The 15,770-nt window shown below is 38.2% G+C and overlaps 1 protein-coding gene across 1 annotated transcript in view; it reads left to right on the forward strand.

The window, feature by feature from the left end:
- LOC144306414 (uncharacterized) overlaps positions 1-15,770 on the forward strand; it is a 192,653-nt gene that overhangs the window by 146,887 nt on the left and 29,996 nt on the right. Inside the window, exon 6 of the mRNA XM_077885840.1 lies at positions 9,462-9,626. Coding sequence (XP_077741966.1) covers positions 9,462-9,624 — 163 coding nt within the window. The 3' untranslated portion in view covers positions 9,625-9,626. The remainder of the gene's footprint in view (positions 1-9,461; positions 9,627-15,770) is intronic.

The raw sequence follows: 15,770 nt of genomic DNA on the forward strand, positions 1-15,770 counted from the left end.
TGGGGCACCTGGGTGGCTCAGTGGGTTAAGCAGCTGCCTTCCCAGGGTCCTGGGATAGAGCCCCGCATTGGGTTCCTTGCTCAGCAGGGAGCCTACTTCTCCTTTCCCTCTGCCTGCCTCTTCCCCTGCTTGTACGATGTCTCTGTCAAATAAATAAAATCTTAAAAAAAAAAAAAAAGAAGCTGAATGATTTGCTGTCAGGGTCAGAAAGCTGGTAAAGGGCATGGAGTGGGGACTCAAATCCAAGTGGTCTGATATATTTGCTCTTCATCATTGCACTATAAAACTCTTTGTTACTGAACAATTAACACATAGGAAAACCTGTGCTAACAAATCTGTTGGATCTCCCCTTACACTCTGATCTTTCCAACCATAATCTAAAATGAGCAATTGCTTGCTCAGACTGCATTAGTTTTAGTTTCCATTTGTGCTAGCTGTAGTTGTTCAAATTGACATGCCCCCAAAGTTTGGAGCCGGTAATAACTTTAAAAATGTACCAGCCGATGGAATTTCACTTTGGCTGCGTGTTTGGAATGAGCACACTTGGAATACAGATATTTTCCTTCTTGGAAAACAGCAGCACATGCTGACTCAGCAGATAAGTAGGAGATAAAGCAGAGAGGAGAAAACAGCAATTCGGAGAAAGCCAGAGAGTGGGGATGGGAGGTGAGGTTGGAAGCAGGGCAGATGACAGAATGAATGGTGCCGACACACACTCCAGGGAGTAAAAGTACTGACTACAGTTAGAAGGGAGGAAGTCATGACTCTGGCTTCCAGTTGGAAGGTCCCCGGTGAGTTGTATCAGCAAGCACTGGGGCCACCAGACCCTGATTTTTGTTTAATGGCTCCAATGCAAGAAAACTCTGGAACGAAAGACTTCAGTCGATAAAAAGCTGTGCCCTGAGGAAAACAGGTGATTGCGAGGTTGATGCAAGCAGGGAAAGGTCTCTGCTGTTCATCTCTTTTTCCTTTACCTTCTTCCCTCACCTTCGTATTTTAGAGGCAACTCTCTTCAACTTATTTATGTGTCCTTGGAATTTCTGTGTAATGCTGAGTTTGTCCTCTGTGTGTCAATGACTGGTGGTGCTGTTGAAATTCGGAGGAGGGAAGCTCTCCAATTATATTTGGGGGCACTTCAGGTCTGTGCTAGGTAGCAGGTTGAGCTGTTATCATACTGTAATGAAGCTGTCCTCTGCCATCCGCGGCTTGGCTTGGAGAACCTCACCAGATACCCCTGGGAGGTCAGCTCTTCAAGGGCACATTTTAAAGCACGGGACCCCTACAGGGCACAAGAAGAGGCTTTGAACAATTGAGTGTAATCTTTTTAATATTATGTTTTCCCCAGGATAACACCTAATTGCTTTGTAAATTTTTTGCCTTTAACAGTCTTGCACAGGAGGCAATTATGGATCTTTTTTTTTTCATGTGTAAAATACTGTCTCAGGTCTATTTCTTTCAACTTTTGTTTATGCTGCCCAGTTAGACAACCTGTACGGCTTGTCCTTATGACTCCTTGTCATCTTCCAAGTTATGTCTTTCATTCTTTAAGATTTTCATGTTCTCTGACGAAGAGGTGAGTTACCAGGCAACCGCATCAATTGTACTTCTGTGGCTTGCTATCAAGGCAGAAAAGGGACTAACCAGTTCACTTTTAATATAATTGACGCAACTCTCAATGCTCAGATCTCTGTGTCTAAGCTTGAACAGCTTAGAGAATTTGGGAGCTGTGAAGGCTGATTTTTCTTGAGGAGACAAGCAAGATGCCCAAGTAACCTTCCTAGAAGCTATTAATTCTCAGTCATTGCTCAAATTTCAGAATTGGGGCTGGTCCTCAAATGCAGAGTGCACCTTTACCTCAAGCAGCTCACAGTCTGATGCGGGTAGGCTCTGCATATCAAATCTCCCAGGAGATTGACTTTTGCTTTGGAGACCAGAACCATTAGGTCTCAAGTCCTTTTCCACTCCTTTCCAGAGTACTATCCCTGGTTTTTCATAATTACACTATTAGTCCTCACTGCCACAAGCCCACCTTCCTTTGCAGGTCTTTGTAGTCATGGATCTTAATTATTCTACCCACATTGGCTTGCCTCTCTGCCTATGAGCCTTTTATTATGTAAAATGTTCATGAAAAGGGAATTTGGCATTCTTGCCTTTGTTATAAAAACAAATCTCTGAGATTATGCAAGTCCTATTACTTTGCCCTCAGAAAAAAATGTAATTGTTATGTCAGACAATATTTATCCTATTTCCATTACTATTTCTTGGTGACTGAATGACACTGGATATTTGTGCCTTCAAAGGTAGGAGAGCTATTGTTACCTGTGCAAAAACTGCATCATAAAGGATTTGATCTTTGGGTTGATTTTTGTTGTTTGGTTGTACTGAATATTGTTTTCATTTGAGCAGAACGGCAAAGCAATTTTGATGATTTGTTAGAAAGCTATTCTGGATTTAAATACTTGTTTTGGGTACATATGCTGAAGTATATTCTTTCCCTCATTAATACATGGTTAAGGTGATATCGACTGGATCTATTCATGTCCTTCTGCTTGGACATAAGGACATTTGGAGAAATTCAAGGGCCTGCAGGTCGCAAAACGTGGACTCCTAACCACGCTGTGCCATAGCCAGCTAGTGGACCTTGCCCAGCCACATAATTGCTCTGGGCCTTCAATCACACATTGAAGAAGTCCTATAAGTCCTATAATTGTAAGCTATGTTTTAGTTCTCACCTCCTGATTTGTTTTCATATATCTAATGATGGTAGAAGGGCTAATAAGGCACAAGCTAACTACAGAAGGATCTCTATGGGTGGGCTGGTGTTCTTGTAATGCTGAGCTCTGCAGAGTTCACTACTAAAGTGCACACTTCCTTTCACAATGCACAGGCAAGGTCTGCTTATTCCTGTGGTTGAAGTGTGAGGCAATGAACTTGAATTCACAGTATTTCCATTGGTTAAATAAGTAAGTTGATTTGCTAGAAAGCTCATCTTTTCTGGCATGGCCACTGAAATAGGCAATCACTATTCATCAAGATATCATCAATAATTTCTCCACCAGGGAATGAATACTGCAAATGCTTTGGAGTTATCGTTCCAGTCTTTTCATCAAACATTTATCTTGCTTATAAACAAAGTGATATTGAATATAGGGCTATGTATCTTGTTCTGTTCTTTCATCTTTGTATTATGTTATTAACATTCTTTTTTTAAAATATTTTATTTATTTATTTATGATAGTCATACAGAGAGAGAGAGAGGCAGAGACACAGGCAGAGGGAGAAGCAGGCTCCATGCACCGGGAGCCCGATGTGGGATTCGATCCCGGGTCTCCAGGATCGCGCCCTGGGCCAAAGGCAGGCGCCAAACTGCTGCGCCACCCAGGGATCCCTGTTATTAACATTCTTTAAAAATATTTCTTTCTTGAGGCACTTGGGTGGCTCAGTTGGTTAAGCCGCCAACACTTGATTTCAGCTCAACTCATAATCTCAGGGTTGTGAGATCGAGCCCTGCATTAGGTTCCACGCTCAGTGGGGAATCTGCTTGAGATTCTCTCTATCCCTCTGCCCTTCCCTCTGCTCACACTCCTGCAGTATCTCTCTCTAAAATAAATGAAAATCTTTAAAGAAGTATTTCTTTCTTGAGCTTCATCTTGCATGTGTTAAAAGTGTATTTCAGGCCTGTTTTAGTCCATTTTTAAGATGTTCTTCATACTCAGGGCTTAGATTCATTGAATACTTTTTATACACCAATTACTTTAAATGTGTGATCTTACTTCATATTCACAATAACCCATGAAGTAGGTATTATGATTATTGCCATTTTATATACTTGACAACTCAACATTAGAAAACTCAAGTAACTTGCCTAAAAGTTATCCAACTGGTAAGTGGGGAGGACAGCATCCACACTCAGGGTGTGAATCTAGATTCCCAGGTCCTTACCAATTACCTTAAAGAATGAATCTGTAGTCTTCAGGCTGTTGTTGACATAAGTTGTGTTAGAGATGCTTCAGTCTTATTGTTTTGATCCAAAATACTTATATAATTAAGAAAATGGATAAAAGAGGTACCTGGGTGGCTCAGTCAGTTAAGTGTTGCCTTTGACTCAGGTCATGATCCCAGGGTCCTGCTCAATGGGGAGCCCGTGTCTCCCTCTACTGCTGTAGCTCCTACTGCTCATGCTCTCTCTATCAAATAAATAAATAAAACTTAAAAAAAAAAACGATGAATAATATTCTATAAAAAAAGAAATGGAAAAAAGAAAATGGCCATTCAACTAATATCTATATCTATATATATGTATCTATCTCATTGCTCTTTTCTGAATCTTGGTTTTCTCATCTATATAATAAATGTATAATGTGTTAACACAGTGTGTTAACAATTCTTTAACTCAAAAAACTATTGTGAAAATTTAAATAATGAATGTGAAACTTTGTTAGAAATTAAGAGCAAAGCAGCTCTGCCTTCCAAGCAGAGATTCTGTATTCTGAGATCATTCTCATATGATTCGGAACTCTAAGATTTTGGCAAGAAACACCCAGACAAGTAAAATCAGTTTTTTTCTTCTTGAATGAATCAGATATTTCTTTGGGTTCAAGATTTCAATTCGAAAATATTTATTTGAAATAGTAAAGACCTTTTTTTAAAAAGAGAAATTTCAACAAGAAATGAACTGAATCATGGAAGTCAGCATGTCATAAAGGATTCAACCATTCATTCAACATGTAACAAATGGTTTCTTACTGTGCTAAGCACCCTAGATGCACAGGCACTGCCATGTGCTGGGACCACCACAACAAAGAGGGATCTCAGCCCCAACAAAACTCTCTGTGACCATTTGTCATAAAAGCTGGCGAAGAGGTCCTTTAATACATGTGAGGGACATCATTGAGCTTATCTTACTTTACAGATAAGAAAAACAGGTCCAGAGATGTGAAGCAACATGACCAAGGTTGACTAGCTGGCCAGCGACAGAGATAGAACTAGGTAAAACCAGCCCTGCAACTCCATGCTTCCTTTCAGTGAATTGCTACCCGCAGATCACAGATGAAGTAGATGGAGAAGCCAGTGCCTTGGTGCTTGGAAGGTATTAGGTGGATGTTTGTGTACCAGGAGCAGTAGATTTTCTCTTCCATCCCGATTTGAACAGAAACATTTCTGGCTTCTCTGAAAGCTTGTTTTGGGTGTGACAAGCCTATATTTGCTTCCCATCCCAATCATTACGCTGCAGCACTGTTCCCCTGATCTCAAATTCACTTTCTATATTTCTTGGCCACTGGGCACATTATTTGACATTTATTTACACTTATCTTGCATTTTCCATCTTCTAAGCCCACATATAACACATCATAATGTAAATCTTTGTCTGACGTTCGGCATTTGGCTACCTTATTATTTACTGTGCTGTGTCCCTCCTCTTCCCCGTTTAATTTAATGTACAAATCTTGTTCTCAGTACCAAGTCATTTGTATACATAATTAAAATATGCGATCCCTCCCAACACTGATCCTTGTCATATGTCTTACTAGTAATTTCTTTCCCAGACAGTGAATATTTTGCTTTGATTTATTTATTTCACTCTCTGTAAGGAGACGGGGCAGAGCAAGCTCAGCAATGTTCCTGAAGCCCAAAGCTATTCTTTAAAGTCCTAAAGAATCACAGCATCCTTTAGCATTTACTCATTTCCTGAGTGATTTGGACATGTTTCTTTTCGTTTTCTTTCTTTTTTTTTTAAGATTTTATTTATTTGAGAGAGACCAAGAGCACAGGGGAGGAAGGGGCAGAGGATGAGAATATCCACGCAGACTCCCACTGAGTACAGAGCCCATCGTGGGGCTCCATCTCACAACCCAGGAGATCCTGTGCTGAGCTGATCCCAAGAGTCTGTTGCTTAACCTCCTGAACCACCCAGGTGTCTTCTGACATGTTTCTTTTTAATGAAAAGAAGTTCTGATCAGTAATTATAGTAAAGATATTAATGACACACTTATGATGGGGAACCACTTCTCCCATTTAGAGACTTTACAATTGGAGATAAGATTTGAGTTCATGCTTACCATGTTCATTATTCTTCTCTCTTGGTGTCATACAGGGACCATTTCTGGATAAAGGATATTGCACTAGATAACTAATCTGAGATTTTTTTAATGGCTCTGAAGCTGTTAACTAGGGGCCTGATTGCATAGGGACCTACAGTGAGTTAACTCTCACAGACATCTGGCAAATTGCTTCCAAACAGACATTGCATGGCTGAGAAATTCTCTGATGTTTGAAACTTTCTGCTAGTTGAATAAGGAGTATTTAACAGTGTGAACCAATAAAGCTGTCCTCATTTTTTAAGCAAAACCGTCCATGTGGAGTTGTTTATAAGCACCCCCCACCCCCACACATGCATTCCCAAGCTTCTGAGATTTTTCTCACCAGCTTTGATGTTTAACAGGTGTCGTATATCTGCCATTTCTTAATTAGGTGAGGTTTTAACATGCATATGCCTTGGGGATCAATAATGGATTGATGGAAATGAACACTGATGCATATAAGAACTGTTTTCTAACATGGAGGGTTGTTGGGGAGGGTTGGGAGGGGAAGAGTTCTGTGCATAGGGAAGAAAGCAAGTGGAGTGAGGTGAATGGGGGAGCATAGTACCTGGCAGTTTCTCCAAAACCCAGGTTTCCTAATTAGGGAACTTTAAGGCTGTATACTCCACTGCATTGATGTCCAGTGCTACTTCAGATTTAACCCTTTACATGGGCAAAGCTTACCCTCACACTCAAAAGTATAAGGCCAGCCTACTGATACCAAATGTCTCCTAAGGTTCTGATCTGTGAAGGGCAAGTGTGAAAGGCAGAGACTGAGAGCTAAAAGACAGATGTGATTCTATTTCTCCTCAGGAACTCCCATTTCCTCCTCCCCTAGAGAAGTGAAAAGCCATGAAATCCATCTCTGGATGTCTGCAGACCAAGAGATGTTTATTTTATTTTTCAGTCAACATAGGCGCTGTGAATCCTTTAAAAATTTCAATCTTGATTTTTTTTGTCAACACCATTGGCTCCACTTAGAGAATCATCCCTCTATGAGATGGTTCTTGAGGTAGTACTTTGTCTTTCTCTGGAGATAAACTCAGTTCACTTCCAAAATTTTCCTCAGAAGTGCCACAACCCCAAAAAGACATGACAAACCAGAAAAGAAAGCAAGCACTTCCTCAAATAGATACGCACCTTAAGCACACAGTTTATTTGACTCTTTCAGTTTTTTTCTCATGAGTATTGGCCTTATTCAGCTGGATATATCCATTGGCTGTACCAGTAGTTAAAAATATTGTCTACTTGCATCGTCTTTTCTTCTTTATTTTTAATTTATATACAGTAAAATTTACTCCATTTAGTGTACAGTCTATGAGTCTTGAAAAATATACACAGCTGTGTAACCACCACCATAGATAAAAATAAAGAATAGTTCTAGTACCCTAAATACTCTTTCGCATTGCCCTCTGTAGTTACACTCAACTCCCTGGACCCTCCACCCCTGATGCAATGTCTTTGTTAGATATGTAATTTGCAAATAATTCCAGTCAGTGACTTAAAAAATTCTCTGAAATGTCTTTCACCGTGCAAAATTTTGAATTTTGATGAAATCTGCTTATCAATCATTTCCTTTTGTAGATCATATTTTGGTGTCAACTATCAGATGTTTAATCCAAAGTTTCAATGATTTTTTCCCCATTATTTCTTCTAAAAGACTGATATTTAGAAGGCTTTATATTTAGGACTGTAATCTATTTTTATTTTATTTTACTTATTTAAAAAAAAGATTTTATTTATTTATTCATGAGACACACAGAGAGAAAGGTAGAGACCTCGGCAGAGGGAGAAGCAAGCTCCCTGCAGGGAACCTGATGTGAGACTCAATCTCAGGTCCCCGGGATCACAATCTGAGCTGAAGGCAGACGCTCAACCAGTGAGCCACCCAGATGTCCCAGGACTGTAATCTATTTTTAAATTAAGTCTTGTAAAATAAGGCACATGTTGAGATTCTTGTTTTGAAAATGGAAGTCTAATTGTCAGGCATTTGTTGAAAATATCCTCTTTAATCGCCTTGGCACCTAGGCCAAAAATCAACTGAGGGTAAATGTCAATTTTTATTGACTTACCTCTTCTTTCACCAAAACCACACTGTTTTGATTACTGTAACTTTATAGTAAGTCTTGAAATAGGATGATATGAGTCTTCTAATTTGTTCATCTTTTCAAAATTGTTTTTGATTATCTGTGTTCTTTCTGACTTCTGTATACATTTTGGAGTCAGTTGTCAATTATCTACAGAAAAGGTTGCTACTTAGATTGAGAACACATTGGGTCTATACACCAAATGGGGGCCATTGGCATTTTAATAATACGGAATTTTCCAATCTATGGCAGTGACCCTTCCTAAATTAGGAGCGTCCAGATTTCTTTCATCAGTGTTTAGCAGTTTTCAGCATACAGATCCTGAACATATTTTGTTAGATTTATACCTAAGCTTCATTACTAGGATGCTATTTTAAATGTCTTTCTTTTCAAATTTCAAATTCAAGTTGTTTGCTACTTATTTATTTACAGGAATATGACAACTTCTGTATATAGATCTGGTATCCTGAAGTCTTGCTTAAATTCACTTATTTGATCAAGGAGTTATTTTGAAGACTCTTTTGGATCCTTTACACAGATAATTCTGCTCATGAATAAAGACAGTTTTCTCTTTCTGTCCAATCTGTATGCCTTTTTTTTTTCCTTTTTGTTATCTTATTTACTGGTAAGGACTTACACTATGATATTTAATAACAGAGGGGAGAGAGGATAACCTTGCCTTTTCCCAGATCTTGGGTGGAAAGCATCTAGTCTCTTACCATTTTGTGTAATGTTAATTGTATTATTATTATTTGTAAATGCTCGTTGTAGGTTCAGCTCTCTCCTATTTATAGTTGGTAACATTTTTTAGCATAAAGGAATGTTGAATTTTATCAAATGGTTTTTCTGTATCTTTTGAGATGTTAATACATTTTTTCATAGTCTCTTACATTGGGTGATTTTTGAATGCTGAACCAGCCTTGCCTTCCTTAGATGAACCCCACTTGGTTGTGATGAGATCTGTTTCTATATAGCACTGGATTTTGATTTGCTAATATCTTATTGAGGATTATTGTGCTTAAATTCATGAGGGATATTGCTTGAGAGTTTTCTTGTAATGTATTTGTCTGTCTCTGGTATTAGAGTAATGCAGGTCTCATAAAATGGGTTAGAGAATGTTGCTTCTTTTCCATTTCTTGGAAGAGATTGTAAAATTGATATAATTTCTTGATTAAAAGTTTAGTAGTTTACTTCTTCAAGTAAAACATGGAAATCTAACTGTATATATTCCAATATCAGCTTTACTTGCTTAAAAGGAAATTGTTGCCTTTGTTTTTTTTTCCCCTCTTTTCAGTTTTTGTGAGCTAGAGCATGGGCATGGCTACAGTCCAGTTTTAAGCATGCAGAAATGGACGAAGGCTGGGAATACTGAAACAGTGAGAAGGAAGAAATCTATATCCTTCAGTGACCATCTGGGGCAGAGCCACTCTACAAACAAGGACTCCTCATCTTTGTAAGAGTAAGAAAAACATCTGCTCTCTTAAAGCCACTACTTTATGGTCTTTTTTGTTAAAATGGCTTAGCCTTTACCCTATTTATCCCGACTTAAAAGAAGATCCTTTTGTCTAAACATTATTGAGATTCACCTGCAAGAAGTCGAGTGGGATTAAACACAGGAGGAAGCTATGAATAGATTCAATTTCTGCCATGCCGAAGGTTATAAAACAGAGTGAGAGCACAGCCTCAATTTTCCCAGAGCAGCAGACTGTGTTTCATGCACACTGAAATTTCTTGCAGCATCTCCCTCCCTTGGGCCAATTTAGAGATCTGGATTGCTTGGACTACATTTTCCCAACTACTGGCAATAAGCAAGAAGAAAAGTGTTATTTGGTCATATCTGACAGAGCTTAGGACCTCTTTGGTAGGTCTTTTTCATAGTGTCCCCAAATTGCTATTTCATTAGTTAAAGAAACTAAATATGAGCAAATACAGAGAATGTAGTCTTTCCTGATTTTGGACCAATCCAAAAATACAATGCCTGCATAAAGCTTAGTTAGAGTAGGTAAAAAAAAAAAAAAAAAAAAAGAAAAGTTGGAGAATATATGCTTTTGCATTTACGGCCCAAGTAGTTTGAATCTCAAGAGACTAAATTTAATAAATGAATTCAGTTAACTCCAACAGTCTTGAATTCCTCAATACATGGGAATGGTCCCATTGTAGAGGGAACAGTTATCATTTGGAAGCCTAATCATGCTGGGCAGGTAAAAAAAATCCACAACTGCCCCCCAAAACAAACAAACAAAACAAAACAAACAAACAAACAAACAATGTTCTTAACTATACAGAATTTCATTACCAGAAAATACAGATGACAAACTTCTGCTCTTTTCCTTCTCTTTCCCTCCTTGCTCCATGTAGATTAGTTATATGCATTGGTACTACCCCATCAGAAAACAAAACCTTATGGCACTTTGTAATATTGAGAAAGTGAGTACATTTTATAACTGGGCAGTTTCACAAATAATGAGGTGTGTGCACATGCACTTCAGAATATGTACATCGATCTTAATAGCATCATTGTGGTAATAGCCTCAAATTGAAAACAATTGTCTGATCCAAATGTCCATCCATCAACAGTAGTATGAGTAAAAAGTTATGTGTGTTTCACACAGAAATCATAAAGCTACGAAAATGAATACATCTCCGATACAGACTACTTGGGTTTATTTTGTAAATATAATGTGGACCAAAAAAAAGAAGAAGCAAAAGAATACATCAGTCATGTTTCATTCATGTATAGTTTTGAACTATGTCAATTAGGAATGTGTTCATAAATGTATATAGTAAGACTATAAAGAAAAGCAAGGAAGTGATTACCTTATCAGGTGAAAATGGTGATTATCTCTGGTGGGATGGAGAGGATTGTCATTGGAATAGGACAGAGATGGAACTTCAAGGGGTGCTGCCAGTGTTCTATTTCTTGGTTTGCTTGTGGTCATTGGGTGTATTAATTGTTTCTTGCCACAAAACCAATTGGCAGAAAGGGAGTTAAAGGTGTCCATGGACACCTGCAAAATCTCACATTGCCACTGTCTTTGTCCTAATGTTGAAACATCAGGGGTCCTGTCCACTGTGCTTTGCTTCTCAGAGAGGCTTGTACCTTTGTGAAGGAGTAGCTAGAGGACAGGGGAACTCATTTATATGTTTTCAACATCAAAGAACTTAGACCCAAGCATGGGCTTGGAGATGAATGACTGTGGTCACTCCATTTATGCAGGGGGTCATGCAGGGAGTCGCAGGAAAGTCATGATTCAACTGAAGTGAATGGCCATTTAGCACTTTTCTTTATTAAGCTATCATGTGTCACATGAATTTTAATGCTTCATCTTACTTATGTTTAAGTTATTTGATATAGATATTAAGTTAGATATGGATACTATATCTACCTTATGTACTAAGACAGACTATATTAAAGCAGTTTTACATGCTCTATTTTACTTGGGTGGTAATGAGTTTAGGGCAGCTGGCTTCACAGGTGGGTGTCTCTTTTTGTAATTGACTGAGTGCATACTGGACTTGAGTTCAGGTGGTGGTGGCAACAGATGCCCTTCATGAGCACAGGGGCCTTAGCAAATATCATGCCTAAGTTGTGTGATAGTAGACAAGGTTCTTTTGAACAGTTGATTCTTCTGGCATTCTCAGAAATTGCTGATATTTTTCACTATGGAAGCTCCCACAGAACAGATTGAGGGGATGACATTAGGAAGACAAATGGCTGAGAAAAGATTCAAGACAAGTAAGAGGAAGAAAGCCCAATGTGTTAGCCCTGTGTGTGTATAGGGTACTCTGGAAAGACACACTAAATAAGGCTGTGTGACCAGGGTTGTTATGTCTTAAATTCCTTTCTCTAAGAGGGAAGTGTTAGTGACCTGATAAACAATTTCTCTTAGTTAGCGTGAGTGGATTGACATCCTGCCAGCAGTCCCAGAAAGAGCCACAGAGGACCAGTGGCATGGGGTAGAAATGCATAATGGTAGGGAAGTGTCCTTGGATAGACTCCTCAAGGGTAAAAGCCACATCCTTCGTTGACCATTGGTTAATGGTTAAGCCTATGGTTAAAGAAACCGTATATATATAGTGTCATATATATATGTGTCATATATATATATATGTCATATATATATGACAGACCCACAGCTGGCATCATACTCAACAGTGAAAAGCTGAAAGTTTTCCCTTTCAGACCAGAAACAAGACAAAGGTGCCCACTGTTACCAATCCTATTCGGGCATGATCCTGGAAATCCTAGCCAGACTGGTCTGTCAAGAAAAAGAAATAAAAGACATCCAGGTCAGAAAAGAAGTAAAATGGTCTCTGTGTTGAAGACATCTTGTGTATAGAAAATCCTGCAGATTCTACCAAAACTATTAGATCAAATGAACAAATTTAGTAGTTTCAGGATACAGCATCAACAACAACAAAAGACAACTGTTAAAAAAAAAAAAAAAAAAAAAAAGAGTCCTGCCATTTGCAACAACAGGGATGGAACCGGAAGCATTATGCTAAGTGAAATAAGTTGGTCAGAGAAATATAAACTCTATTATATTGCTTGCATGGGAAATCTAAAAATATTAAACTCAAATAGAGTAGAATGGTGGTTGTCAGAGGTCAATGGGTGGGGGGAATGGAGAGATGTTGGTAAAAAGGTACAAAATGAGTAAGTTTTGGGGCTATAATGTACAGCATGGTGACTACAGTTAACAATAGTATATTGTAAACCTGAAAGTTGCTATGAGAGTAGAGATTTAATGTTTTCACCATAACAAAAACTGCAGTTATGTGAGTTAGAGGATGTAACCAACCTTATTGTGGCAAGCATTTCATAGTATATATGTGTATCAAATCATTCCACTGTACACTTCAATTTATACAATGTTACACATAAATTATATTTCAATAAAGTTGGAAAAGATGGGTTACTAGGTAAATATCACCAGGAATGTTTATTATTTAGAAGGAAAATTAAAATTACTTCTAATGCCCGATGCCAATATTGACCCTAAACAGACAGTTAAAAACAAAATTGAATCTATACAAGAATAAAGATTTATGTGAATACTTACCTAATCTTAGGAGATGAAGAGCCTTCTAGTAATAGGACTAATGAAAGTATCATGAAGAAAAAGGAATAGATTTGGCTATATTGAAATTACAAAACTTATGTAAAAACTGAACAAAATTGATAGACAGTAAACTGATAAAATATTTGTCTCAAACCAAAGAAATAAAAGAATAATATTCTAGGAGCTCTTGGGTGGCTCATTTGATTAGGTGTCTGCCTTCAGCCCAGATCATAATCTCAAGGTCCTGGGACTGAGTCCCATATTGGGCTCCCTACTCAGCAGGGAACCTGCTTCTCTTCTTCCTCTGCCTCCCTCCTCCACTTGCTCTCTCTCTCTCTGTATCTCTCAAATAAATAAAATCTTTTTTTAAAGTGTTAATATTCTAAATATACAAAGAATTCTACGTATATTGATAATAAATGTGCTAAGACCTGAATTGAAAAATGGATGAAACTATGAGGAATTTAAAATAGAGAAAATTAAAATGATAAATATATACAGTCAATCCCATTAGTCAGAGATATTCCATATTTCCAAACTTGCCTACTTGCTAAAATTTGTTTGTAGCCCCAAAGTCAATGCTCATGGCACTTTCACAGTAGAATGAAGTGGCCAGATGCTTAGGTTCCCAGTAGATATCCAACAAGCCAATGGTTTCCTTTCTCAGATTGACTTTTTTTTTTTTTTTTTTTAATTCATGAGAGACACAGAGAGAGAGAGAGAGAGAGAGAGAGGCAGAGACACAGGCAGAGGGAGAAGCAGGCTCCATGTAGGGAGCCTGAGGTGGGACTCAATCCCGGGTCTCCAGGACCTCACCCTGGGCTGAAGACAGCGCTAAACTGCTGAGCCACCCGAGCTGCCCTCAGTTTGACTCTTAAACTGTCAACAACTGTCCCTTACTTTTTCTTTTTAAAAAGATTTTATTTATTTATTTGACAAAGAGATAGAGCCAGAAAGCACAAGTGTGGGGAATGGCAGAGGCAGAGGGAGAGAGAGAAAGACTCCCCACTGAGCAGGGAGCTGGGTATGGGGCTCAGTCCCAGGACCCTAAGATCATGACCTGAGCAGAAGGCAGATGCTCCACCGACTGAGCCACCCAGGCGACCCACAAATGTCTCTTTCAAAGTGTATTTGCTGCCACAGTTTTTTCAGTTTTGTGATTTTTTTTATTTTGCCATTTAAAATGGCCCTGTGCTTAGTGCTGAAGTGCTGGTGTTTGAAAGTGCAAGAAAGGGATGTCTGGGGTGGCTCAGCAGTTGAGCATCTACCTTTGGCTCAGGGTGTGATCCTGGAGTCCTTGGATCGAGTCCCATATCAGGCTCCCTGCATGGAGCCTGCTCCTCCCTCTGCCTGTGTCTCTGCCTTTCTCTCTGTGTGTGTCTTTCATGAATAAATAAATAAAAAAAAAATCTTTAAAACAAATAAATTAAAGAAAAAAGTGCAAGGCCGTGGCATACCTTTCAGAGAGAGTGAGTGTTTCGGTAAGCCCCCTGGAGGCCTGAGTTGTAGTGCTGTTGGCCATGAGTTCAATGTAAATGAATCCATAATACATATATTAAAAAACGTGTCTTTAAATAGAGATATACACAAGACAAGATTGTGTATTGATCAGTTGTGGGCAGAGGCTTGTAGGGACCCGAATCTGTATTTGCCCTAGGAGCAATTGTTCAGTGTTTGCTAACTCGTGAAGGCTTTAGAGAAAATAACCATTCTGAATAATGGGAACCCACTCTATATGAAAATGCTCAAATTTGCTAGTTATAAAACATATATATGTAACAGTATTGGGATTCTACTTTTAACCTTCAAATTAAAGTGAGTAATAATGATTATGCTAATAATACTGTGATGCAGACATTTTCATAGAGTGCTGGTGTTATTTTTAAATGTTTCAATCTTTCTGGAAAGCAATTTAACATTATACATTAAAAGCATTTAAAATACTTTGACCCTTTGACATAGTAATTCTATTTCTAGGAATCTGTTCTGATGAAATAATCAGAATGATGCTATTAAAGATGGAAAGCTGTTCATGATTTAATGTTAAGTATTTAAAAGTGCCAGATATAAAATTGTAAATGACCCCCATTACTTAAAATAAGTGAGTTATATATATATTTTTTTTTTCAAAAAGTATGCAGAGGGAAAAGAAATATACCAACATGTTAACAGCAGAATATTTTTTCTCTTTTAAACATTTATTCATTTATTCCTTTTTATTATCATTTCTCAATTTTATGTCCTCCCTAGAGATATAGACACATGATATAGATAATTTTTTTATATGTGCTCTTGCAAAATATTTGTAGGGCATATATATATATATATATATATGATTTATATAAATAGTACTGTGCTATTAGTTTGTGTTTTTGGCCAGTGCGCACTAGTACTTTGTTTTTGGCCCATCTTTAATACTAGCATACATCTGATTATTCTTGCTGTTGCTGGGTAATACTCATGGTCTCTGTTGTCATATCTTCCCTCCCACTTCTCTCACATTGGCTAGCCAGACTGCCTCTAACTTTCTGCTCCATAAG

This window comes from Canis aureus, chromosome 37, assembly GCF_053574225.1.
Source record: "Canis aureus isolate CA01 chromosome 37, VMU_Caureus_v.1.0, whole genome shotgun sequence".
Taxonomy (NCBI): domain Eukaryota; kingdom Metazoa; phylum Chordata; class Mammalia; order Carnivora; family Canidae; genus Canis; species Canis aureus.